The 27,289-nt window shown below is 38.0% G+C and overlaps 1 protein-coding gene across 4 annotated transcripts in view; it reads left to right on the plus strand.

The window, feature by feature from the left end:
• The window catches only part of SLC49A4 (solute carrier family 49 member 4), a 64,214-nt gene that overhangs the window by 19,713 nt on the left and 17,212 nt on the right, over positions 1–27,289 (plus strand). For all 4 annotated transcript variants that reach the window (XM_085228327.1, XM_085228328.1, XM_085228325.1 and 1 more), the window contains exons 3-7: positions 8,833–9,101; positions 14,974–15,103; positions 20,176–20,284; positions 20,911–20,978; positions 25,280–25,407. In XM_085228327.1, the coding sequence (XP_085084453.1) occupies positions 8,833–9,101; positions 14,974–15,103; positions 20,176–20,284; positions 20,911–20,978; positions 25,280–25,407 (704 nt within the window). The remainder of the gene's footprint in view (positions 1–8,832; positions 9,102–14,973; positions 15,104–20,175; positions 20,285–20,910; positions 20,979–25,279; positions 25,408–27,289) is intronic.

A 27,289-nucleotide genomic window follows, 5' to 3' on the forward strand; every position in this document is an offset into this window, starting at 1 on the left:
AAACCATTATTGCTTTATGCTTTAACAATGATTGGCTGAGCATTTATTTGTAAGGTTCATATACTTGAATATGACCTTTTGAACATTAATCAACTAGTCAGATGGCCAGGATCCCACAGAAGCTCATGTCTGAGCATCTCAAAAGCCAGTACAACTGAAATTCATTTAAATGCTTTTGCATGTTTTGTGATGTATTCCTTCAATCTCTAGGTAATCTGTAGTAATACAGAGAAGGATTTTCCTGGGACAATTACGTCAGTTAAGATGCATAAAATTACAAGGAAGTTCATGAAGTTTGTCAGTTTTATTTAATTGTTTTTCTGCTATGTGGCTTTCTCTGCTCCCTATGTTCTTGTAATTTAACATTAAGGAGAGCTACTAAAGCCCACTGCTTATCAGAGCAATCACAGAAGCGAGGAAATCACGGTTAAGGCTGACATTTAATCCTCACAGCTTTGTGCTCCTTATCTCATGCAGACCTGTAATATCTAAATGTGTTCTTAGGCTCCTTTCTAGTCTGTAATTATTCTTTTGGCTCTTGCGTGTAGGAGCTAAGACTATCTCCAGCAATCAGAGTCATGTCTTAAAAGCAAACCTTCATTTGACTTCCATACATATGTGTGTGACTTGCGTAAGGGAGAATTTAGGTTGAACATTTGAGTGTGTCTCTTGAAGCAGCCGTTCCTTATGGTGAGTCCTTGTTCTCTGGGAATCCATCCCAGATCTGCTTAAACTCGGGGAAGGCTGAAAGGAACATGCATGCCTAAATGTGGAAGTTTGAGCCTGTGTCTGAGATTAAAGAACCGACCACTTCTTGAACTGGTAAAGTCCCTCTCACATGCATATGATTTGTTTGCTTGCTTTCCTTCCAGTTTGCTAACCTTGCAGGTTAGTGATTGTAACAATCAGACAAGGAACGAAACAGAATTTTTCTCATCTGCCGTGCACATCTGAGCTTGCCAAATTGGTGACATGTATGTGACAGTGAATTTGACTTTTAAAGATAAAATTAAAAAATAAGGACTCTAGATACTATGAAGGCCTCATTTGCCTCACCTACTTTTTTCAGTTCATAGTTGACATAAAATTAGCAGAACTTGAAAATAAGATGGATGTTATCAAATTGTACAATTTCTGGATTGCCTTCTTCCTTTCTTAGGAGCTGCTAAGACCATTGCTAATATGTTTTGCCTATGTCTTTAGGTCCATTCCTTTCCTTTCTGTGTACTTCTTGGCACTAAATGGATGTTTTCATTGGACTCTTGTAATCCGGTACTTTATCATGAATAGTTAATAGGAAGCCATTTTTAGTGGACAAAATTGTTCCCCCCCATGTAACACTGAATATTTATTACGCATTCTATATTTTGGAATAATTTTATAAGGCACTCTTGGACTACCATATGATTGTAGAGCAATAAATCTAGGTAAAAGGCTGTAAGATCTACCTGTGATCTGCAAGGAGGCAATAAATGATGAAATCAGTCCATAGCCCTATAAACTGCTGACTCTTAAGACTCTCCACATAAGATGTCTTAAAATGTTATGAAAGACAGGATAATTAAAGACATGGACGTAAAGGATGACATAATTTGTCATTTGTATTGAATATATTAATTAAGAAATTTATCAGAACTTAGTGTGGTGCAGATTAGTACCTTCACATTAGATTTCACAATACAGAAGTATTTGTCAAAGACCTTGAGTCAAAGCAGTGTGAGGGTGCTCTTTGGTAGTAAGTTTTGTTAAAACATTTATTGCAAAACCAGCAGAGCAATAATACAGAGAATGACAGTGGAAATGGCAGCAGTATGAACTGGCAGTTTTGTTATTTACAAATTCTATTCTGAAGAGATTACTAGTAATTGGAGCTCCTGTGAAGAGACTTAAATAATGCTGCTACTTAAGATTTTAATTTTTTTTTTTTTTTGCCTGCTTTTTGATATATCAACTTTTTCCCTTTTTTGTGTTTGCAGATGCTCACTTACTCTGGTGCATTTTGTTTCTATTAGCTGGTTGCAATGTAGTTTATATTAAATATTTTATTTTTGTTAGACATATTCTTTTGGACATACTGGAAGTTGGACTAGATGACCCTTAAAGTTGCCTTCCAACATAAGTGATTCTATGATTTGATAATTGCCCAGTTTTGCTTTTTCATCCCTGAAAGCCTGAAGAATGACATGGAATCATCTTGGCATTCTGAGGCATGGAAAACAAAAAAGGGGCACCTAAGAAGAGGTAATTCCAATCAGGAAAGGACATATTAGGGCTCTCATATTCCTAGCAATACTCTACACTCTTTCTGATTATCTATGCTCAAAGGAATACCTCAAAGTGGAACAGCTGTGGAGAATAGGGATTAAAATGAAAAGATCCTTTTAGGAGAAGGTATTAAAAGAATCTGCCTATAAAAATAAAGACAGAGAACGATGCATGTTGTGTATGCTGTAAGTCCCTGGGGAAGAGAGATGAAAAAGCTAACCTGAAGCATGGTTCTGGGAGTAAAATGGTGAATAAACTGGTGTGCTTACACTTACTGATCTACATCATATAAGAAAATGTTAAGATAGAGCACTTGAGTGATAGCACCACACTGATTGTGCTTTGGCTGCAATGCTAGGGAAGGGGTGAGGCAGGTTAATCCACAGTATCAGTGAAAGAAGTGGAGAAGAACAGGACACAAGTCATCATTCACAGGTAGATTATCATGTGGAATATTTAATCTTTAAACACCTCTAACTTCAGAATTTACATTGTTTTATTACCTGAACAACTTGTTTATAGATTTATTTATTTATTTTGTTAACTTCTGCTCCAAAGATGTTTTAGGAGAGAGATCCTTTGCATTATTCCTGCGTGATTGTTCCCTGCTTTGCTTACTTTTGGTAGCAGCGAATCTAGGGGATGATTAAATGTACTGGCTACACAGCAGTACCACACAGCAGCAGCCACTGCTCAGCACTTCCAATTAGGTGGCAGCCAGATCGGCTTTGCTTCAGCTCATACAGCCTTAGTGGAGGCAGGCAGCTTGAAGGTTTCGGTGACAAGAGGAAATGGTTTTAAACTAAAGAAGGGAAGATTTAAATTAGATGTCATGAAGAAGTTTTTTGACAGAGAGAATGGTGAGGTGCTGGTTCAGGGCTAGGCTGAATGGGGCCCTGAGCAACCTGGTATAATGCTTGATCTAGTGGTTGGCAACCTTGCCCACAGCAGAGGGGCTGAAACTAGATGATCAGTGACATCAATCCAACCCAAGCTGTTCTATGATTGCATGACAAACAGTCTTTCCTCTTGCTGCTGTGCAGCATTGGAGCTGCAGCACTGCATGTCACCTGTATGGTTCAGGTGCTAACTGCTAAAATAGCAATTTATAGCCTGGAAAGTCTTGGAGTGGTAAATCAGCAGGTGTATCAAAGCAAACCCTGAGATCTCAGAAAAGGCTAGTTATTGCAGTAATATTTAATGGATGGTAATGCTGCAAGGCATCTGCTAACATAAGCCTGTGCTGAAAGGCAAAAAAAAAAAAAAAAAAAAAGGTATTTGTGAGATTTGCTCCATCTCTTATAATGGAAACTGTTATCCTCAACTGCAGAAAACCTTTCCTTTTTTGATTCTATCATCTGGAGCTCTTTGTAATGTCTTGTGATTCTTACTGTGTTGGGTAATTTCTGTCCTTAAAAAGGAATTCATATTGATTAAGTTTATATCAGAATTCTGTGTTATGATCACAGTATCCTTGCTCTTTTGCTAACGTGGGAAGGTTCTGTGGGGATGTTTAAATGGGTCTTGTTTATCCCAGTCTTTACTTCACCACATCTCTTGTACTGTCTTTTTTTTTTTTTTTTTTTTTTTTTTTTTACTGAAAAATCTTAGTAACTCCCACCTTGGGTAATTTCCATCAGCTTTCTCACATGGCAGCCCTGGTAGCATCATTCCTGGTGCCTTTCCCTGATAGCTTCAGGGTGTTGTGCTTCATTAGCCCATAATGTAATTGCCTACTTTTGTTTACAAAACACTGCTTTGGATGTGCTTGCATTTGATGAGTGTATGCTCTGTTAGTGTTGCTTTAAAAAATATCTCCCTTTAATAAGACGTATGTGGAATGGTTTGGAGGCCGTGGTGTGTGCAGAGGGGGAGATGTGAGCCAAGTTCCCGATGAAAGTGGACGACAGTGCTTTTATGAGTTTTTTCTGTTATTGCTAGAGATAATGTACCACTTGGTGACTCAGGCTTTTTGCTTGTAATAATTTTTCTTACTGATGGGGAAAAACAGCTTTAAATTATTCCACATATCAATGGTCGCATGCATCAAAAACAAGCAAAAAATGCTAATGGCCTCAATCCATGAATATCCAGAAGGCATAAAGCTTTTGTAGTATAAATATATCACTTAATGAAAATATTGAAAAGAGGTGCATTTCCATGAATTTCATTTTTCAGAATGTTATTTTCAGTAGATGCTTTAGATTGCTTTACCAACAGGTATTTCTTCTTCTCAATCCTTTTCCAGATATAGAGCCATGTTATAAACTTTGCTTATGAACAGGACAGCATTCACACCAGGTTATCCCCAAATTCCATAGCAGTGAATTGCTGTTAAGCGTGGATTTGACCTTCTTAATTCCTTCTGTGTTTTAGGAGGTACCGCTTAATAGAGGGGTCTTTTTTGTAGTGTTTGTTTTGGAGAGCCTGAAGGAAAAAAAAACCCACAAACTATCTATTTCTAGTAACTTGACTGTGAAAAATCACAGATTTTTTCATTACAAAACTGGTGTCAGTTCGCTCTGAAGTATAATAAATCTTCTAATGTATAATGTAGATAAGTCTATGTGTTTTCTCATTCTTTTGCCTGCACAAGCAACTTGCATCATGCATCAACACAGACACTCTTGAATAGGAGGTATTCACTGCTTTGTTGCTGTGTAGTAAGGCTAAATTCAATAGTGCTTGGAGTGCTCTGAAGTCCTCCTGTGGAAGGGGCTCTTTCATTTGCTCCCAGGAGTTGCCACAATGAGCTAATCACTATATAAACTTACTTCTCTTCCAAATTAGCAGGAGCTGAACAATCCACTTCTTTCAGTGAGTGAAAACATCAGGCGTGTGAAAGATAGATCAGCCATCCACTCCTGTAAGATATTAACTTTGTTATCCAGAATCCCTTTTGATGTGAATTGTTAAGATCAACAATTAATGCACTGTTTTTTCCCAGAGAAGAGACGCACACTGTGCAGTTTCCCCGGAGCAACAGACAAGTGCTCTCACTGACTGCCTTGCTCTTCATGTTTTGGTTTTTTTTTTTCTCTCTACCATTACCTCTTGTTTCCCCATTTAAGAAAGGATGCAAATGAATTATTATTACTGTTCTTTTCTTCTTAAATGCTCTTAAGTCTAGGCATGGAACATGCTGTGGTGGAGACAATAAATGTCTGTTATTTTTACATGTAAAAAGTCTCTGTGTAACGCAGCTCTTAAATAGCTTAACAAATCCAATACCTTATGGGACTTTGACCATGCATGAAAAGTTCAAACCACATGAGGAAAAAAGATAAGTAAAGCAGATTGTAAATGGTGTATGGTGTTATCATCAATCACTAAAACCTTTTTCCTGTATAATATCATTCTTCATACCCAGTTCACTCAGTGATACAGTAATTTCAGCATTTACAGCCTTATATGCCTTGTTTTGTTTTGTTGCTGCTTGTTATGATATCGCAGCTGTGACAGCAGGGAGTGCATAAAGCAGGTATAAATAAGTTGCTTCTTAAGGCTTATATAAAATGTTCTCTCGGGGAAGTGATGAAAGCAGTATTATTTATTTAAAACTTGACAAGGATTTGGGAGATGAGTTGAAATAGAGTACAATACAAATTTTCTGCTCTTATTTCTGTTGTTATATTTGAATTGTCCCTTGCTCTATCTTTCTGCAATTCAGTGACCAGTTTAGGAAGACATGTGAGCAAACCTGTCTCCATCTAGGTAGGGTCCCGAGCTGGAGTCATCCTGTTAGCCTTTTGTCAGAGAAGAGAATTCATGTTGAACAGAATCAAACTGAAATAGCAGCAAGCAAAAACGCTCTTGCTCTTTGCACATCTTCAATATCAGAAGCAACAGAAACAAATGTCTCTTGGTGTTGGAGCAGTTTTTAGCTCTAGTGTCAAATGCAGACTGCTGTGGCTGTTAGGCTGAAATGTAGTGGGGTGTTGATAAGACATTGTAACAAACAGCAAAAAGCTACAAATGCTGTTGTGTTCATATTTCTCCCTGGCAGCTGCAGTGGCTGCTACATATGTTTCCCTAAGTAGTGAATTAGTAAATGGGCCGAATCACTTTTTGAATCTCTTCCCTGTCTCTCTAGGGAAATGAGTTAAGGATGTGTAGAGGAACATGCAAATAATCTTCTTGGGAGGAGAGGGGGTGCGAAGGCTTAATTCAAGCTAGTTTTGAAAAAAGAATAAAACAAGGTTTAGGCCATTATCGGTGTGTAGACAGGCTGTAGTTAGAAAATGGTGTTTATTAGCCCTAACGTGTCAGATTTGAAAAATTAAGCAATATGAAGATAAGAGATGCTCTACCTTGCGTGATAACATCAAGCTTGGTAAGAAATGCAGAGGGAAAGGCACATCTATCAGAGCAGATAGCACAGCATACCAGCAGAGCAGGGGTGGGGAGAGCAGACAGGAGAATGTGAAAGAAGTAGGCTATGGAGAGACAAAAGTGATTCTCATGTGAAAACATGAAGCAAAAATAGAGAGGTAACGTGCAATTCAAGTTCTGAACTCAAAAGCAACTTTCTTCCTCTGGATCTGTGGAGTAAAAGTAACATTTGTGTCCACCTCTGCTATAAAGGCCTGTTGGATAGCTTTTTTCATATGGTGGAGTTTGGTAGAAACCATCTAAATCTGGAGTGTAAGTATTTATATATGAATGCTTATAATCTCACAATGTATGATTAATTTTTTTTGTACAAAACTTTTCTACTGGAAGACAGAACTATCATGTTTTTCCTGATTTTTATTGAGTTTTATTACTGCAGTGGTATAAGTGAACAGAAGTATTAGTGTAGCACCTAAGCCATAATTTAAGCATTAAATTCCCTTTGGAGCAAGAGGAAATGCTAAAATGAAGTCTTCATACATTGTAGTAGTTACCACACTTGGTACTGAAATGCAGCTGTTTGCAGAGATGCAGAGTAGCACTACAAATATCCTGAAGCTGGTTAGGATAAGTTTGGAAATAACTTATTATAGCGAGGTAAGTAGAAGGAAAGGATATGTTGGTTTGTCCAAAGTACTTTGGATTGGAAAGGAACCATAATGGATTAATGTAATTTGTCCCCAGAAAACTATACTAGAGTGCTATTTAGATGATGCTTTTTATTAATTTAAAACTATTTCATGTGATTTTTATTGGGGGCCACAGTTTAAGAGATCTGGCCTTGCCTTGATGTCAGTCTGTAGCACGTCACAAACAAATAGAAATGAGATCTCACTATGTGAACTTCTTTATGAAGTTATAATTGCTTACTTTTAAGACTGTATTATTTTTGTCCTGGCTAGAAAAGTGTTTCCTTCAGATGCTATATGATGGCTTTTTTTTTTTTTTTTAATTTGCTGTATGTTTTCAATAAATTCTGCTTAAAGAATTAACTTCTAATCAACTGAGGATCACTAGCATCCATCTCTTTTTACTGTAAGTTAGCTTGTTAATTTCATGAGAAGTCTGTCAGCATTTTGTGTTTTGTTCCACTGTGCTCTTTAAAAATCCCTTGCCACGTTGTATATTATTTAGTATTGTTTAATCATTTGTGGCTTGAAACATTGCCGAAGTGCTAACTTGTGTTTCCCCATTTTCACTCTGTAGCTTTTTATGTCTGACAACTCAATTCTTGCAGCAACAGCGTAGAGTTCCTTCTATGCATAGAAAAAAACACCACCATTTAAAAATATAATCTGCCACCATTTTATTGCACAGTTGATAGATTTGCTTTGGAGAGTTGCAGTGTTTTGTTTGACTTGCTAGCTGTTTTTCAGACATGAGGTTCTTATGTAAATTTCAACATGCTTTTGCCTTTCACAGCTGATCACTTTTTGGAAAAGTCAGTGTGGAAGGTTTCTGGCTGAATTCCACATTTAGAAGAGCCTTCAAAAAAGTCCTTCTCATTGTGCTAATATGAAGCCAAAGGTTGTAGAGACTTTGTTGCTTGGAAAGTAGTATTTCTGTTTTGTCACCAGTCTTATCTGTTAGATCTCAGTGAGTGTGAAAAATGAGAAGAATCTGTATATCCTTGGCTGCTTCAACAGTTTGTTGAGAACGGCCAGATTGCTGCAGATGATGATTCTCTTGGAAACCTCAACAGCCCGACCTCCTCTGTAGGCAGAGTATTTTGCTGAAATGTTTCTGTTTTGAATCTGACATAACTAATTTAAGTTCTCTGTTGGAATTTATGCAGGCAAGGGGTCAGGTTTAAGAAGCTTGTAGTTTAAAGCGTTTCTGCTACTACACCTTTTCTACTTTAATATCCTATTATAATATATGTTTTTCTTTTCCTGCAAATGAAGTCCTTTTTATTCCCTCTTCCTTTCTGGCTTTGAAGAGAACATTTGCTTCTCCATTTATCTGAGGTAATTAGAACAGAATAGCACTGGATTCTTTAAATCAGTTTAATTGGGCTTTTAAAAAATGTATTGAATATCCTGTTTTCTGCACAGAATTTTCATTTGTGAAGCCACCCTATCTGAAGAACCCAGTGTCTTATGTGCTATTTATTTCTTTATTTTTAAAAGAGGTGATTATCATCCAAATGGCCTTCATCTCTATTCTCTGTTCCAGGCTGATTCATGGAGGGCAGCTGTTAAATGGCTTGGCGGGGCCAACTGTGATGAACGCAGCCCCGTTTCTTTCCACAACATGGTTCTCTCCAGATGAACGTGCAACAGCAACGGCGATTGCCTCCCTGCTCAATTACCTGGGCTGTGCTGGCGCGTTTTTAGTGGGACCTCTTGTAGTGCCATCTCCTAATGGAACGTCGCACCTCCCGCTGTTGTCACAGAGCAACACCGAGCACATCAAGGACCGCATTGAGGCTGTGCTCTACGCAGGTGTGTTTTTTTTAATTAAGAAAAAAAGTTAATAATTATAAAACAGTTACATATTCCCGTGTGTGTTTGGTGCTTGTGAAGCACTACCCTCTAGTGGCTGGATGGCCAAGGGAACAGTAGCTAACATGGAAAGTAACGAAGCGGTAAGATGTTCTAGTATCAGAAGGGTTACTTTTTTCCCTTTATTTTATTTTATTTTATTTTATATAAGGATAAAATTTAAAATAGTGTCATATACAGATTGATTCCAAGGGAAGTAGTTCAACTGTTTGTATTAGGAGAAACATCTTCTAGGAGAGCTTATGCTTTCCCAGAGATTCCAAACTGTTGTTTGCTTCTCATTTTTCAGTAAAAAAATTCTCCGTGGCAGATTGTTTTTTTTCTTTTATTTCTGGGAGGATGGAAATCTTATTCTTCCAGCACTGAATATTTTGTGCATAAATTCAGCCTTAATTTATGTCTTGCATATGCCTTTCAAATGTGATTAGATTATTAGTATCTAAGAATCTAACATTGGAATTAAACTCAATAGATTTTGATTTTAACTAAAACTACCCAATTCTTATGCAGCAAGCAGTTTCAATGAAACGACAACAATTTGGTGCAAAAAATGCTGATAGAAAATTCATCTGATACAATATAGATTTTGTTTCCCTTCTGTTTTTTATGCAATGACATCACTGCTCTTGATGTTATATAGAAAAATAGCTGTATTCAGCAGCAGACTGTAAGGAAGAAGGGTTGCCCAAATGGCTTAAGAGTCTATGATCTGATTTTTTTTTTTTTTTTTTTTAAATGAGTATAAATGGTATGCCATTAAGAGCTGCTGGACTTTACAGTGTCATGACAGTTGCACATTTGATTTTATTTTTCTTATAATTCCAGCCTCTGAAATGCAGCCAGGACTCAGCCCTCTGCATTCCAGAAGTATTGAAGTTTATATGCTGTGTAGTTTATATTCAGGCTTATGAGATTGAATTAATTGTTTGTGATCACTTATTCCTGGCTGTGATTCTTTTGGAAATTTTGTCAAGGTAATTGTCATTTTGGGTGAGGTCCACTTTACCATTCATTTTAAAGAATGTGTAGTAGATATTGGATTACTATGTTATCAAGACTCTTTCAATTAACCTACTTTTTATTGGACTCAAATCTATAGAAATAAGGACATTGGGGTTTGGCTAGGCCTTTTCAGTGCTAAATATTTTGGTAGAGAAATATTTGGCCAGAAAATTTGTGGAAAATAAGAGACCAGTGGGAAGGAGGGGAAAGTGAACACCAAGTTGGTTTGGATTTGGAGGGGCAGCAGATAGAGGGGAGCAGAAATCTAGTGAAAAGTCTTTAGCCCATTCCTTTTTCCACAGAGAAGAGTTTGATGGCCTGAAGGAATTACAGTTTTGTGCATAAAACCACTTATTTGAGTCTGTTAGCACAAGAAATGCCATTTTCAGCAGCCTGTTAGATTCATTTCTCTTCTTTTCGGGGAGGCTTTCCAGGGCATTTTCTTCAAATGCTAGGATAGATATCTCTTATTAGCTGGGTTCAGAGATCTGTCTTGTCTGCCCAGTGTTTCAGCACAGCTTTTTCTGCCTTCGAGTCAGCCAGGGCTTGGCAACAGCCCATTTTCTATAAGCTTGCTTGGGATTATTGGTCCCAGCTGAAGATCATCCTCACAGCAGCTCTTCAGTTTCCTAAGATATGTTTTCTGGGGGGGCATCTGTAGTTCTTACTTTGTTCAAAGTACTTTTAAATAGTTAGCCAGGTTTCTTTGTGCAGCTATACTTGCGGTATTAGTGATGTGTCTTGTGGGGTCTTTCTGGGATCTAAGACTCCTTTTGCTCTTCAGGCAATGAATAAGAGATGGGTCCTGAATGTCAGTGGCCTCTAGAGGATCACAGTGACGAAATAGTCACTGGTTTGAAATTGGCAGAAGCTATCCCAAGAGGTGATTGTCTTGCGTCTCTCATGACGTTTGTCTTGTCTCAACTCAACCCACTTTCCATGGAGAGCTCAAGAGGCAGCAAACCATGCTGTTTGTCCCTTCTGTGGAGTTGGACTCAAGTGTCACAGTTCTTTAGCAAGTACATTAGTAGAGCTTGATCAGGCTTTTTCCTATAGGATCTTAAATAAAACTAATTTCATAGGATAGGAACTGCATTTTTCAGTATTGTGATGGAGCTTGTTGTCGTTGCATGAGATAGCATTACATGAGTAGCATCCAAAATGTAGTTGATGATTTTTAAAACCCTAATAATGTGAATTGTTAACTTGGGATCAGTTACACGCCAAGAATGTGCTGATTTTCCAAGGATTTAATCTCAAACGTGATTATGAAGCAGTTGCTTATAAATCTATTTTGAAATTGCTCCTGTATTTTCTGTGTTTTATTGAATTGCTGTTCCTGTATCTCAAACGTGGTCTAAGAACTTGGCCTCTTTCCGTGTCCTCTGTCCCTACACGTTCTGGTTCACAGATGGAATAATATAGATTTAGCAGATCAGGATTGCATTGTATACTTGTATTGCACAAGGAAATGGTAATCCTTGTAGGCTCTAGACAGAGGTTTTAGCTATGTACTTTCCTAAATATTGATGAGAAATCATTATTTGTTTCAAAAATATGTAATAAACATATATATGCATGCATGCATGACGTATATACACACGTGTATATGTCTGTGTAAATATATATATGAAATGTGGTGATAAAAGAAGAATGCTCCGTGTGTGTGTGTGTGTGTGTGTGTGTGTGTGTGTGTGTGCATGTGTGTGTTTGTGTGTGTGAAATGCCCTCCTTTCCCTGTTACATTTCAGAAGGTAAAGGGTGTGGGTCTTGTTGATTTTAGGTAGGTTTTTGTCCTGTAAATCATCTTTTGGAAGTAAGAACAACGTGTATTGAGAAGGCTTGTGCCTCTAAACCTTTTCTGTTCAAGGTTTACACAACCAGGGGGAGTGCCTGCCTTCTGGACTAAGATGCAGGCTTCTCTCGACATTGATATTTGCAGGTATCATGACAGTGGCTCCATTGGTCTCAAAATGTAAGAAATAGGTCAATGTTATCTTTTACTTTCTTTTGTTCCTTTCTTGCAATCTATTCTACCTGGTCTGGTGGTAGTAAATGATGATGGTAATGACAGTGAGCTACCCAGTGAAGAAGCTGTGCAAGATGTAAGGAATCAGATGCACTTGGTAGTACCTGAAATTTCAGTAGAGATGCAAAGGTGATACACAAAGCTAAAGATGGCAGTAAAGACTTCTGTTCTTCAGTAGAGGGTATTGCTTGTGTTTTGAACAGGTTCCAGAGTGAATTTTGTTCTTTTGTTTTGTGCATGAGGGCAGTGCTTGCAAGGCAAATTCGTTAGCCTAGGAAGTATAACACTGGGACACATTAAAGAGTTGCAAGACAGTACAGCAAGGACTGCATGCTGAATTTAATAATGGAAAAAAAAAAATGAGGTGTTACTATACTGCTCCTACTGCAGCAATTTGACTGGCATGAATCTTGAGGTAAGTGTTAAAAGAGGCCCCAGATGAGTACCTGTTCTAAAATATTACCATGTCTTTAAAAAATTATCAACCTACCTTATATTTTTTCTAGAAAGATACAGTCTTTCCCCTTATGTCATTGCAGTGAAATAAATTTAAATAATACACACCTTGGACAACTTCTGTTTTTGTGTGATTGCATTCTTGTTGGCTGTACCCATCTGCAAGCTGCTGCCTTCCTCTCGTATGCAATTCAAGTGTGCATGTGCACCTGTGTAAGTTGCTCTGAAAGTAATGCTTCCTATTTATTTCCATGGAATCGACTACTGATACAAAGAGCAAAATAACACTGTTCAATAGAGCAAATTCTCAGTTATGAAACATTATTTTTAAGCATAGTCACCACCATTAGCTATGCATTTTCACCAGCAACACAAGTCTGCATGCTACCTTTGTTAAAAAAAAATAAATGTGCACCAGTGGAACTGACACACTGTTGCCACTGCTGAAACATGCCAAGCACTGCCTCACTGTGCTCACATCCACTGTTTGTCTCTGTAAACATTCAGCAAGTGCTGATGAATGTCAGTGAATGCAACTTTTTCTGCATGGGGGAATTCATGTGAGCTTCCATGTCAGCTACCATTGTGTCAGGCTGCCCCCTCTGCTGCTATCTGTCATGCAGCAACAAAATGTAACAGAATATTAGTAGGAAGGTTCAGCCTTGACTGCCATACCACCAACCTCTACCTCTGACGTCATGGACCAACATGATAAAATAGGAGGCATTAGTTTCAGAGCAACCTTTGTATATATGCATACCTGTATAAAGATGTAGATGCGGGAGGAGGGGTTGAAGAGCTTTTGTCAAGCCTTGCTTTGTCCACGAACATCTTACAACAGCAGAACCTATCTCTTTCTTAGATCTGGGATAATTAGTTGTGACCAGTTCTTTATTCACTCGTGTTCTCCAGCACAGTGTATTGGAAGACAGAAGTTAATCTGTTTACTGGAGACAAGAAGATTTGTGTTGGAGGCCCTTGACCCTCAAAACCTGTAATTAGACCACAACAGGAAGAAAAGATACTACATAGTTCAAAATGAGTTCTCCCATATTTGATCATGGAGGCTGGCATTGTCATTCCTTGTATGCCTTCAAAACAAATGTAGGGTCAATTTTTTCTCCACTCTGAACAAGAAGCATTCAATTCCCATCCCAAAATCTATAGTTGATACACTTATGGTCTGAGTGTTATTTACTTCTCAGTTTCCTGAGCTTATTTTCTTTTGGTTTAGCGGAAGAACTGGCAAAGTGCCACATTCATATTGATTTATTGAAAAAGGAAAAAAGCAGATGCATGTGATTGAATATCCAGCTCTGCTGGAATTTATTTGTGGTGATGGTGAGCACTTCTTTGTAATAAGATCACAGGTTCTTTTAAGATAACACACTTCAGCTATGCATTTTTCTCTCCAGCAGCAAAGAATCTTGTTTCCAGAGGAGATAGCAAAAGTATTTGGATTGAGGATTGTGGAGTACATGATACATATTGTAAAAGGCCTGTAAAACAAATTGCTTGGACTGAATATGGATTTGTGGAGTTGTTTTTCCTCGTAATGTCTGATCGTGGGTCTTGCTGTGTATTTTCTGCAAAGTGCTCATCACTTTGCAGGTTCAGGTCCAAATTTTTACTATGAGTTTTTTGAAGATGTGGAACACCCACCTCTAAACAAGAGGAGCATCTGTGAGCAGCTGTATTCCTTTTTTTTTTTTTTTTTTCTCCTTACAAGCTGCGTTCTCTACATTTCTGAGCCATGGCTGCTCCTGTGCTATTCTGTTTACATTTTATTGACATGCAGTACTGTTTGTGTCCACGATGCTGCCTTGCTTGACCTTTTTATTTGCCTTCATCATCACGTATATTGAGTAATTGTCATTCCACACCCTGGTCTTCCCCATTCCCATTTGTTTAAAGTCTCTAGCATGCTGTTGCCTAATATTACACCATTACAAGGAAATGTGGCCAGATCTTCATAATTCTCTTTAAAGAGAAAAACCAGCAGCTTTTCTTTTTTTGCTTCCTTGTTCTTAGTTCCTTGTGTGCGAGCCTGTTGCTCTTCAGCTCCTATAATCATATATATATATAATCATATGGGCTGCCAGTATTTCTTTATCACATTGGTTCTCCATCTCCATTTGAAGTCTTGCTTGGGGAGGGGAAAAAGAAATCCTCCTTCAAGTTCTGCAGACTTGTTGTCAGGAGCAGTAAAGCACTCGGGATAGGATTTATGTGTCAGAGGCTGGCTGATAATAACGCTGTGCCAAAAGAAGTCTTTCACTGCTAACAGCTGTTCTCTGATTTGTTTTTCTTTGTCCTCCTCTTTAGAATTTGGGATGGTTTCCTTGATATTTTCCGCAGCGTTGGCCTACTTCCCCTCTCGCCCTCCATTCCCTCCCAGTGTGGCTGCAGCTAGTCAACGACTTAGCTACAGGAGGAGCTTCTGCAGACTCTTAAGGTAGGTCCTGACTGAGCTTCCACTGAAGAGATCAGCACCTGAATAAATGAACGCAAGTGTGCTTTAATCTTCTCACTGAACGAACAAGTTAGTTTGTAGTGCTTTTAAACCCAATCAAATAAAATATTAATGCTGAAACATTAAAAGATGGTAACTATGAGAAAACAGACATTAAATTTTAAATGAGCTTATCCCAAATCTTCACATGAGCTGTTAGCATGGCTGCTCTTATGCAACATTTCTGTTACATCAGGTTATACAAGATTGTTAACAGTGTGCATTCTGCTGAGAGTGAGGTAACAGTTAACAGGGCTGGATGTAACTAACTAATAAGCTGCTTTCTTCCATGCTTTTTATTATGGAATGAATTTGGGATTTGCTTGTCATTCAAGGGGATGTATAAATGCTTTCATTCAGCTGTAGGAGCGATGAATGAAATATCTGAAACCATTATATGATCTGTTAGATCTTGCTAATTGTTAAAATATGTGTGGTAGAAGGGTTGCCAGTTCAGTTTCTGGACAACTTCAGAGATGATTAGTTTTCTCTAAATTTAGAGTTTGAAAAAAAAAAAAAAAAGAAAAAAGAAAAAAAAAGAAGAAGAAAAAGCATTATTAAGTGGCATCTTCAGCTTTACAAGTTTTTGCTATGAGCTTAGATTTTAAGATTATTATTATTTATTTTTTTTTTTGTAAAACAATCCCTCCCCCATTGTTTGTAAAATGTCTTGTGTAATGGAAATATAGTATCAAAGCAACTGTAACATTAACACTCGATAATTGTGGAGGCCTGTGCCTGGTGTGTGGTAATGCATAGAGGAGCCTTGCTGGGGCAGAAAAGGTCTGTGATGCAGAGTATGATTGATTTCACTGGGGAGGTTCAAACTCTTGCTGCAATTTTTAGCTTGTAGTAATAGGAGATGAATCTATATAAAATGGGCTGTTTAAAACTTGATATTGTTGGAACTTCAGGCACTATTGTTTTCTGTACTCTTAAAAAAACCACCTGTTTAGAGTCAGCAAAACCAGCACCTCCTGTTATCATTGTTTTTTTTCTGGTGGGTTTGGAGGCTTTTGTTTCAGTTTGGAAGAGTAAATTTTTTGGAAAAAATAATTACTCTTATGTGCTCATACTGAAATAGGCTGGTAGTTGGGAGAAGAAGTGAATACAGCTGGCAGGTTAGTCTGCAAAGTGACCTACTCAGGATATTTAAAAAATAGCAATTCCCTTAAGGACACTTAGCACACCCAATAATGCTGTTAAACGCCCAAGTTGGTGTGTAGTGAGACCCTGCCTGAGGGCTGTAAAAAATGTTACTGTTGAATAAAAATCCGAATAGCAACCAACTCTGCAGGTAAAATACAAAATTTCTGTTGATGGTACTCTTTTTGGCAGCTCTATAACTACAGTATTGCTCATTCAGCATATTGTAAATACTGGGCCTGAGATACTGGTAAGTTCAGGAGATAAGCAGCAAAACTGGTTTACCATTCACAGTCAACCAAACTTAGGAAAACAAAGTAGAAACACAAGTAATCAGCATAGTTCATCATGTTTCAAAGTCAGGTAGATCTTTGTCTTCCTTCCCTCTGGACTTTATGCTTTCTTCCATTCTACCCCTTATCAAAGGCAGTTCTACATTCCTCTGTACATGACACAATCAACAGCTCATCATTAAAACCACTTATCTTGGGGAGCCTTTCAACACCAATCCATCAAGCAAGGCGGGGGTTTCTAAAAGAAAACTATTTGCTGTGCTTCAAGATAAGTCCATTCATCTGGTTCATTAGGCTTCTAACCTCTGTTGCCTGCCTAACCTAGATTTGTGGTTCTTGGAAAAGAGTCTTTCTTTAGACCTTATGGTATAGGCTGAAGGTAATCAGCTGATGATTAGGAGGAAAATGTGATTTTCTTCTTTGTTGCAGACTTGCCCTCTGGTAGGAAAACTGTATGTGTAAGGCATTCGGGATGTGTGTGAGCAGGTCAGCTGACTTCACCTAAATGTACACCAAAAAACATTCTTGAGAACAAGAGGTCTTCACCACTTCCTTCTTCTCTGCCCCAGGCTTCAGATTTTTGCTTCAAAAGAAAGCTGTGTAGCATAACTTTACCACTGAAGTCATTGACCTTTTTTCTTGGGTGCCAAAGCGATCTGTGACTTCTTCACAGCTCCCAAGCTTCTTCATGCCTTCAGGTTGTTGAGCAGTCTTCTTCATGAGCTGCTTCACTTAGAGATGTGTTATATAGGTCTTCTTAGGGTCATGCATCCTCTGGAGAGGGAGTTGCTTCAGAACATGATTTTTTCTCCTGTCTTGGAGATTCCTGCTTCTGGCAGATTATAACAATTAGCTGATCTTGGGTTATCTCCTGATACCAATTTTCTGAGCCTGGAAGTCAGCAGATTAGTCATGGTTTGGGAGTTAAGCCCAATTCTTTTAGCACTCTATCTCACACTGTGACAAGCCTAGTTTGAATTTCATTAGAAAAAAAGTACTGTGCCCTTTCTCAGTTTCTTAGGTGAAGTAAATATGTTTTTTTTTTTTTTCCTCATTGCAGAATATGACAAAAACTTCCATGGGAAAAATTCTCTTACAAGTGAATAGTTGATAATATTAAGAGAACAAACAGTGATTTTATTTATTTATTTATTTATTTATTCCTTTTTGCTTTCAAATAATTAGATGCCATTAGCCAGTTATGTGTCTTTATATTTTCAAGGGACTGGGTAAGCAATTTTAAAATGGTAGGTTTTTTTGTGCATCATTACTTCTTTCATGAAACTTCTACATGACATCTGTGTTCAGCCTGGAAGCTGTTTGGAGTGTGTCTCATGTTAATAGACATTGTCAAAGTTATTCTGAAAATGCTGACTGACTTTGACAAGGCTCTCCTGTGAACCAGCCTGTTGTATGGATTCTAGTAACATTAAGTAGAATTCTGAAGGAAAACAACAACAAAACAGCAGAAGAAAAAGCCAATTTGGCATTCCAGCAGAATGATTTAACGGAGAGCCTAATGCTGATATCCTGTCATAAAAGCTGATATGATGGAAAACAGTGTGGGTTCACCAGCTGATGGTGTGACAGACAGCACATTTTTCTATTTTCAGTGGAGCAGTTGCAAAATAGCAAAAACAAATACAAGTTGCTGAAGCCATGAAGAGTGAAGCTGATACTTAAGACGTGTGTTTCAATTGGCTTTGACACTTCCTATAGCCAGTGCTAGCTGTTGCTGTACAAGGGGAACTAAATGGCATATGGTGGCTGATGCCACTTTGTCACTGCCATGCACCCTTTCTCCAGATTGGTTTCCTTAACAGGGAGACTGGGCAGGGTGGTAGTGTGGGGGCCTCTGTCACTGGAGGATGGTGTGATGCAGAGCAGGATCTCTGGTATTGGGGCTAGAAGTTGAGTGTGATGGAGCAGCTACCCCATGTGCCATTTTGTCACATTGCTTGAGTTAGAGAAGATCTGGGTCAAGCAAACAACCAGATGCTTACAGCCCAAAGTAGCTCATTAATGAAGTTCAGACAGACAATCAATCATTTTGAATACTGAGCAAGTGTTGTTTTGGAGCAGTGCATTCAAAAAACTATTTTGCAACCTATAACATGGCTATATAATGTCCATGCAAAATGGGACTTTCCCTTTTATTTTATTCTGCAGATACTGGAATAGTTTTTACATGGGTAGGATTAAGTAACATAAAACCTGCCTGCAGAGATGTCAGGATGGCACAGGATGGACTAGACTTGAGAGAGCAAGAAAGTTGTCAAGAAGACAGCAAATGCATTAGCATTCAGAGAAATATGAGCAGTGTGTGGAAGAATTGGAAGTCTGGTAGTTGTTTTTCTTTGCATTTAAAAAAATAAATCTAACATGAATGATACTGAAAGAACAGGATATGTTCACGTGATATAAATCTGTTATTCAAGATGAGGATGTGTGAAAAAGAACAGTGTGTAGAAAGAACAGAGTGCTGGCTAGAGTGCTTTGAATCTTCTAAGGGAGTAAAATAGCGTAGGCTCAAACCTCTGAATATTTTGGAGAGTATTTTCCCTCCCATTTGGTTTTTGTAACTGTGTGCTATCAAGTGGCTGCTGCGTACTAAGGAGCTGGTACTACTGATCAATATCAAGTTTACATAAATTGTCTAGGGAGAGAAAGGGGTCACGCTTTGTGTTTATACAGGTAACCTGTGGGATAGCCATGGGATCGCCGTAAAATCTCTTCACTTAAAAGCATCATTGTTGGAGGAGACCAAAGTATGTTTCCAGTTTTTATTCCCAGATTGAAAAATTTTAGAGGAAAAGCTGGAATCTACCTTTGCAAGGGTGCTGCATTTCTCTTTGGTTACAGTGATGAGGAGATGAGATGGGGTAGGGTTGGTGGTGATTTTCGTCTGGCAGCTCTATAGTTGTGTGTGGTAAAGATGATAATACAACTTTGCTTAATCTTTTGCTGAATACTGAACGTTGATTAATTTTAATTGGGGAAATAAAGCAAACATGTTGAGTATTTAGACAGAATGCTACGCTTGTCTCTGTCTTTTGATAGCTCAAACTGTCAGAATTTTTCCACTGTTGCAGTTGTATCCGCCTTGTTATGAAAGCCCTCCCTCTCAACAAAACAAAAAGAAGTAAAACCACCTTTTAAATTTTTTTAAAACAGTTCAAAGCTCTGCTTTTATGCTTGAAATATGCTTTTCCTAAATTGAATTAGTGCTTTTTGTTCCTAACATTCACTTAGCCTAAATAGGTTGCCCATTCAAATGCAGAAGAATTGCTTGCGGAAATGAGAAACACATGAGCCCAGCACATTATGAAAATAGTTGGATGTGGAGAGACTGGCTTTTCTTAATGTCATAGTGCTAAGGCAGTAACATCCCAGCCGCTCAGATTTTAGTGACTTGTCTGGATATCTTTGTTTTTCCTGGCTCACTCGTTCTTCAGACCTCCGCTATTTTTCTTGATGGGCAGAATATAGATTATGACTGTAATTTACTCTAGCAGCTAATCTTGGTGCAATTTCTAATATAAGCTGCAGCTAATTGCATTTGTTTTGTTTTCATAGCAATTTCCGATTCTTGATGATTGCTTTAGCCTATGCTATACCACTGGGTGTTTTCTCTGGCTGGTCTGGCGTTCTGGATTTGATATTAACACCAGTTCATGTGAGCCAAGTAAGTATCTCCTGACTGATAATCAACGGCTATTTTGTAAGTGGCATGTTTTTATTTTGCACTAACATACAATTTTATCAGGTTTTTATAATACATCTGAACCACTTTTATACTGAGATGTTAAACAAAATAAACTATAGCTTTGGCATTCCAAGCTGTCAAGATCCTTCCTGTTGACTCTCAGCTAGTGGGTTGTAGTTTCAGAACTGTGTACGCCTTTCGACAAGGGTGAAGAGGCAGATAAACAAATAGGAGTATTGTTGGCTGCTGCACCTGTAGTAATAGAAAATAATGTTTACCAGATGAAAAGGATGAAATGGGGAAAAGAGGATTTCTAAGCTTTTGATAGAATACAGTTGAAATCCAGAGGATATTACTTGAATGATTCCACAGAGGAATCACATCTAGATTAGAGCATAGGCTAATTAGTCTTTCTTCTTTTTGTAGAAAACTTTGTTTAAAATACTCTTATTAAGGTCTCGCATCTAATGTTGATGTTGGGGGAGTGGGGCATGGGCTGAATTTGCTAGCAGTCTGCAGCCCCTGTGCACTATTTGTTTTGAAAATAGCATCATCATACTTTCTCTAACAAATTTCTTTATTTTTCTTCTTTTTTTTTCCTTCAGGTAGATGCGGGCTGGATTGGATTTTGGTCTATAGTTGGAGGCTGTGTTGTTGGCATAGCAATGGCAAGGTAGGAATAATTGCATCTACTTTTTCAACTGTTATTTTCATTTGGCTTATGCTCTTAATAATATAACTTGTTTTTTCTCATCTTTTAGATACTTGAAATAGTAAATGCATAGTTCTGGGATTATGTGTTTCTTGTAGAGCAGTGTGTTTATGTATTCCATGTTACTGCTCTCTGAGGGTTGAGAGCACCGCACACTTGTACCTTGATTCAACAGGTCATACTGTTAGTCCTGACAAGCACTTCCTATGTGTTCTTTTAAAATGGTTATTGTGAATTCAGTTGCCTACTATTAAGGAGAATCCATTATAGCCCATTTGAAAGCATTAAAGAAATAGTGTCTGTCTCATTCCATCAATAATTTTGAGCATATTGATACCTGAGGAGACATCGAGAATGTAGCACAAGCAGGTTAGACACAATGATTGCACGTTCCACCACAGAGAAATTACTCTGGGCCTGTTTTGGCAGCTTGCTGGATTTCTGTATGGTGCTTTTTTTTGCCCTTCCGAAAGGCTACTGCTTTTTAAAATTTCAATTAAATTCCCTTAAAAATAATAATAATAAAAACAGAAGAAAACAGGAAGTGGAAAAAAAGCTTTTCTGGAGGTACTTGAACAGTGCATTTATAAAACTGCTTAAAACCAGCTGCATGGTCTCCTTGCACCTGGATTTCTAAGTGCTGTCTTGGCTTCCTTGGGCCACTGTGGTTCTGCAACAAGTTCATCAAAAAAGTGCAGGGGTCTGTCATAGCTATTATGTGGCATTGTGGGAAAGTTGTCATCTTAGGACAGAAACTAGAGATTTCTTCTACTCTTTTTTAACTTAACATCATAAAATCATTTAGTTTGGAAAAGACCTCTAAGATCATCTAGTACAACTTTACACTTAACACCAGTATTTCCCATTAATGTCCCTCATATTGTCCTTCAAATGTCTCTCTGGCCCACCCTTCAGCCTAGGACAAGGCATCTTCGGAGCACACAATGCATAAAAATGTGAGGCTTCTCATCCTGAGAACATCTTGCATGCTGGCTGGCAGCTGTGGTGGAAGAGGAGGAAAAATCCCCTGACCTAGCGAGGAGAAACAACGACGTCTCTCTGGTCCTCTCCAGATGCAGGCAAAAGGGCTTAGTCTGTCAAAACAAAGTTCACACCCTATTTTCTTAAAATCATCAAGAGCCAGAGCTCAGATATGAAGTATTGTTTCTTAGAGAAGTAGATATTTAAAACTACCTGCTGTAAGTGATCTAGATGCTTTAGCAGGTTACCTGATGTTAGCAGGTGCCGTGCCAACTTAATCCTTTCCATCATGGGTTCACCTCTCCTGAAAGTCAGGACACCCTTAGCACTCACATTGCTAGGAGAGAATCTGCTGACTCGGTGCCAACATGCGAATCTCAATCTTTATGGTAAATTAATTTATTTAATATATTGTCCAGATTAAGTTTCAGGAAATTCTGACTATCTCCTTAACTGCTTCAAAATTGATTTCAAACCTCATTGAATACCAGTACTTTGTAGCATCCAGAGATTTACTTTTAGGTAAACTGAAAAAATAAAATATCAATGGTCTCTCTCCAAATATGTTTTTCTAACTCGGGCAATACGTAGTTCAAATGGGAGGGTTTGCACACACACACTGTGAGGGAGGGGGTGATTTGTCACTCGTGATGGATGGCTCTCCCTCCTCGGTCTATTCTGCATTTATCTGTGTAGGGCTGAATCAATGACGAGTCTGACTGTAATCTGCTGAAAGTTGTAATTAGGAAAATTAAGTAATGATTCTTGTCAAGGGTGACAAGCTGATGTATTTCAGTGTCAGAACTATGATTTACCAGGCAAGCAGCTCTCTCCCTTAACCACTCCTCAAGAAGCCAGATTTTTTTTTTTTTTTTTCCTATTACTGTTTTGCACTAATTTATCAAAGCAAAATCAGTACAGTTTAAGAATCTGCCCTTTACATTTTTGGCAGTGCAGATTCTACCATTTAGAACAGTGACAATCTGAGGCTCACACTGGAGCACTTGTTCCTGCACATCACAGTGGGTGTGTAGATCATCTGTATTTAAAGTTGTGCCCAGTTTGGAAACACATTTATCTAATTTTTGAAATGGTATGAATTTTCCTCAGCACAATACATAAATCCACCTACTGCTGTCCCTATAGACATGAACCTTAGATATGTTTAGCTCATTTGTGTGATGCATTTTTCTAATTGAAAAGCTTGGGTTATTCTGGGCAGCTGGCAGGTGTTTTACCCCTTGCTGGCAGCTTTCGAATGATGCTGGCTTGAAGAAAAGCAGCTTTGAAGAGGGGTGTTCGTATTATTGCATGGCAACATAAATATATCCCCTTTCCCCCAAAATTTTCTGGCCACATTTGCTAATGACTCTAGATATTTCTGAGGTTTTGTCATTCACAGCTCAATCTTTCTTTCTGCTTTTAACCTGCAGTGTTAGTCAAAATGCTGAAACTTTATGACATGGTGATAATTTCCTTAGCAACAGACGGTGTTGTCAGCAACACAGGTTTGTGACTTTAGCTCTAGGATCCAGCCTAGGCTGATTTTCTGGGTTACAGGAGGCTGCTACCAACGATAGGCTCAGAGATCTGAGTCCTGGGGGTGATAAGGGAGAGCGTATGCCATCTGTCCTGGTGCACCTACTTCTTTAGCAGATGCAGACATTCCCATACATGCTAGATGGTGAGGAAGGATGGTGGGGATAGAGGGAACAGTGATTTTGTCTGCCAGCAGGCAAAGCAGGGAGTCTTTGGGGAAGAAGTCTGAAATTGACATGTTGGGAAGCTTTTAAAATTGCTGATTTTGACCTTAGTGGTCTTGAAGAATAATTAAAGAAACTGACAAACTACTGAGAAGAGGTGATCCTGATTGCTGGATTTGAATTGTCAGAAAAACACAACAGAAACAGCTAGCCTCTGACTATTGGGGATTAATGCATAAGCCACTTAACACTGCAGTCGTAAACTTTTAAGATTACATACAGCATTGATCTCCTCTACTGCTTATTGAATTACTTGTTGCTAAATTCAATATGGAATTAAAGCTTAGGGAGAATCAAAATAAGAGGAAAGAAGTGATAATTTTTGCAGGTGTCATTACTCATACATCTCTTTATGGTATGCAAAGAGCTAGGATTCCTAGCCTTCACAATGTAGCATTTATTTGTTACATCAAGTAGGCTGTAGGGTATCTATCTGCCTGTGAAGTAATACTTATCAAGGCAGAAAGGACGATTTGTTTGTTGTGAACCAACCTAGGTGGATTGTGCTGCCATCAGCCTAATAGAAGTAGGAGACTGTAAGTGCAGAATTCATTCTTTTGACATACGTCCAGCCCAAAGTCATATTCCTAACCTACAGAAAATTACTAGTGGGGAAATGACGTTGCCTTTTCTTTTTTAGTATCCAAGTTGAAATCCCTTTGGAAAAGAGCATTAGCACTGATAATTATGCTATGTGAGTGCTGCTCAAATGCATTATGTTGTCTTGAAAGAAAAATGAAAAAAGATGAGGGAAAAAAGCAATTGAACCATCTCACGGTTTAAAGATCACTTTTACCTATGTATGACAGACTTGTGATGGTGTCCCCCAGGTTATCACTGGGACAGGTGTGTAGATGGGGATGGCACAAAGACTTATGGTGTCTGGAACATTTCAACCCAGCACAACCACTGGCAGAGTGACCGTGTGTGAAAAGTTCCTGCTTTGCCTGAGCCATTGAGAACTCTATCACCAATTTCCTTGAGGATCAGAAATTCTTCCACCTAGGGATTCTAGTATAGGGAGTTTTGTTGTTTCCCATAGGAATGAGTCTTGAAAGTTAACTATGTCTTGAATGAAATGCATCAGCCTACTCATATGTTAATTGTGCAGTGTGTCTGCCAAGGGAGACTGGCAAACACTGGCAAAACAGCAGTGCAAGTATTGGTGTGATGATATGTCCAACAAATGCAAGAGGAAAAAAAAAACCTCCCTACATACCAAGTATTTTCAGTTGATGCCTTGAGAATTTCTTGTTTTGGTTGTTATTTTGTGACAGCTAGAAAATCTATGGCACTTCATCCTGACAGTTAGAAATATCACCATTCTATAAAAAGCACTTACTTTTATTTCTGAGCATGAGAAATGATTTTTAATTTGTTTTTATGGTTTCCAAAAGGTTTAATGAGAATTTACTGAATTAATTGTCAACCATCATGTTTAAGTAATGTGAAAATTAGCATTTGTACTGCTCTGATCTGTGGGTTGTTGTTTTTTTTTTTGTTGTTTGTTTGTTTTAGGTTTGCAGATTTTATTAGGGGCATGCTGAAATTTATTCTGCTGCTGCTTTTATCTGGAGCAACGTTAGCATCAACCTGGTTCACTCTCACCTGTCTAACTAGTGTCACCCATCTGCCTTTAACCACAGGTATTGACAATAACTTTAATTTGTATTATTTATAGTCTGTATTGCAGACGTATACTTGCAGTCTTAAATCAAATATGTAATAAGTTGGTCAGGTATCTTTAGCAATAGGTAATTTTACCAAGAGCAAAAGAAAAAGCTTGGAAAATTCTTCTGTATTCTCTAAGAATTTTTTAAGCTGCTTCATACAAGGATTAAGACCAAACAAAAAATAGCAGAGTAACCTAGACTACAAATTTAAGATTTATTTTGGGGCTGAATACTTTTCTTCTGCTAGTGTTTAGAAGTAATGGTGGTGATGTATAATAATAATAAATAATAATCCTGTGAATGGAAGTAGTGTTGCATTTAATAAGAAATAGTGACATATCTGGGAATGTAGGGCTTTGAAACTTGCATTAATGGTTGGAAACATGCTGCAGTTTAAACTAAGGTGAGCCATGGTATCTTCAGCTGTCGCTACAATATGCTGTCCTTCCCCCTTCCACTGTAGTATCTACATGCAGGTTCAGGGGACAACTCCAGCCCCAAATTTACTCAGATAACAGAGCTGTTGGCAGAAGTGGAGGAAAAGATCAGAGTTCTACTCATGTTTCCATTTGACTGGACCCTTATTTGAAAATCAGCACTGCTATTTTCTTTTCTTTTTTTTTTTTTTTTTTTTTATTCTATTCTTCACCTTCCTATCTGCACCAAAGGATTGATATACTCTTGATTCCAGGGCCTTCATCCAGCAGAGTAATGAGTTATAGTAAAACTAAACCATCAAAATTTAAAAACCATGCTTTTTCTTCCCTGTATTTAATAAAGAGGTTGTTATGGAAAGTATTACATAAAATATTCTTTTATTCAAATTAAATTTTACTTTTAGTAAATGTTCTTGGCACATTGCATGTGTCATAACTATAAACCAGGAGTGGGTATGGCAAATTGAAATACATGATCAGTTCAGGAGAGAATTTCACCCTCTGGATGGTGATTGGTGAGATTCATGAGTTATCTTGTGATTTCAACTTTCTTCAAAAATTAGAAGTAAAACTTTAGTAAATAAATCAGACTTCATGGTGGTTGTCATAACAAATGACTACACTTTTCTTCTCCATCAAAGCTAAAATAAATGCCATAAAAGCTCTTACTTTTTTGTGCTTGTCTGCTTCATTGCTACAAGCCTGCAGTAATGTAAATTTGTACAGTAACTCTATCCTCTGAATTGATGCAACAAGCCAAATGTCCCTTCAAGTCTATGCATAAGAATGAAGCAGAGAGGTTTTTAGGAGGTGAACGTCATTACAGATGTATTCGCCAATGATCCAAAACAAAACCCAACTCTGATTTACTTTTTTTTGTCAAATTGCTCAGCATGCAGGAATTCCTACTTGTCCAGAGCATATTTATGCATTACTGTCATTACTGTGCTGTTTTTTGTTTTATTTTTAGTTCTGTTTCTGTTAGGTTAGTTTTGTTTTTGTTAGGTCTGCCACTGTCAAGGCATAAGAGTGTATTCTTAAGTGTGTATTGAGGGCAACTAAGATATTTAGCACATCATGTGAAGTATGCTGAACTTAACATCCCATGATAAAAATGCAGAAACTGAATTCTTCTTTTCATGCATGTTTGTTCTAAAATGAGTAGTTCCTTAAATTGAATTGTAAATTATCTTTTAGGTTTTTCAATCTGTAGTGTTCATAACATTTCCCTGGAAACGTGGAACCCTTTCCTGTAAAACGAAGAATTATTTTGAATAGAAATGCCATCAGTGTGGTGCATACCTCTGGAAAAAAGAGTCAGCTAGGCAATTAGGCACTAGGCATCCAGGCCAGATGTATAACCACCAAATTGTTTCTTTTTATTCCTTTGTCGTAATGTTTAAACTTCATAGATAATT

The sequence above is a fragment of the Meleagris gallopavo genome, chromosome 7 (assembly GCF_905368555.1).
Source record: "Meleagris gallopavo chromosome 7, MGAL_WU_HG_1.1, whole genome shotgun sequence".
Taxonomy (NCBI): Eukaryota; Metazoa; Chordata; class Aves; order Galliformes; family Phasianidae; genus Meleagris; species Meleagris gallopavo.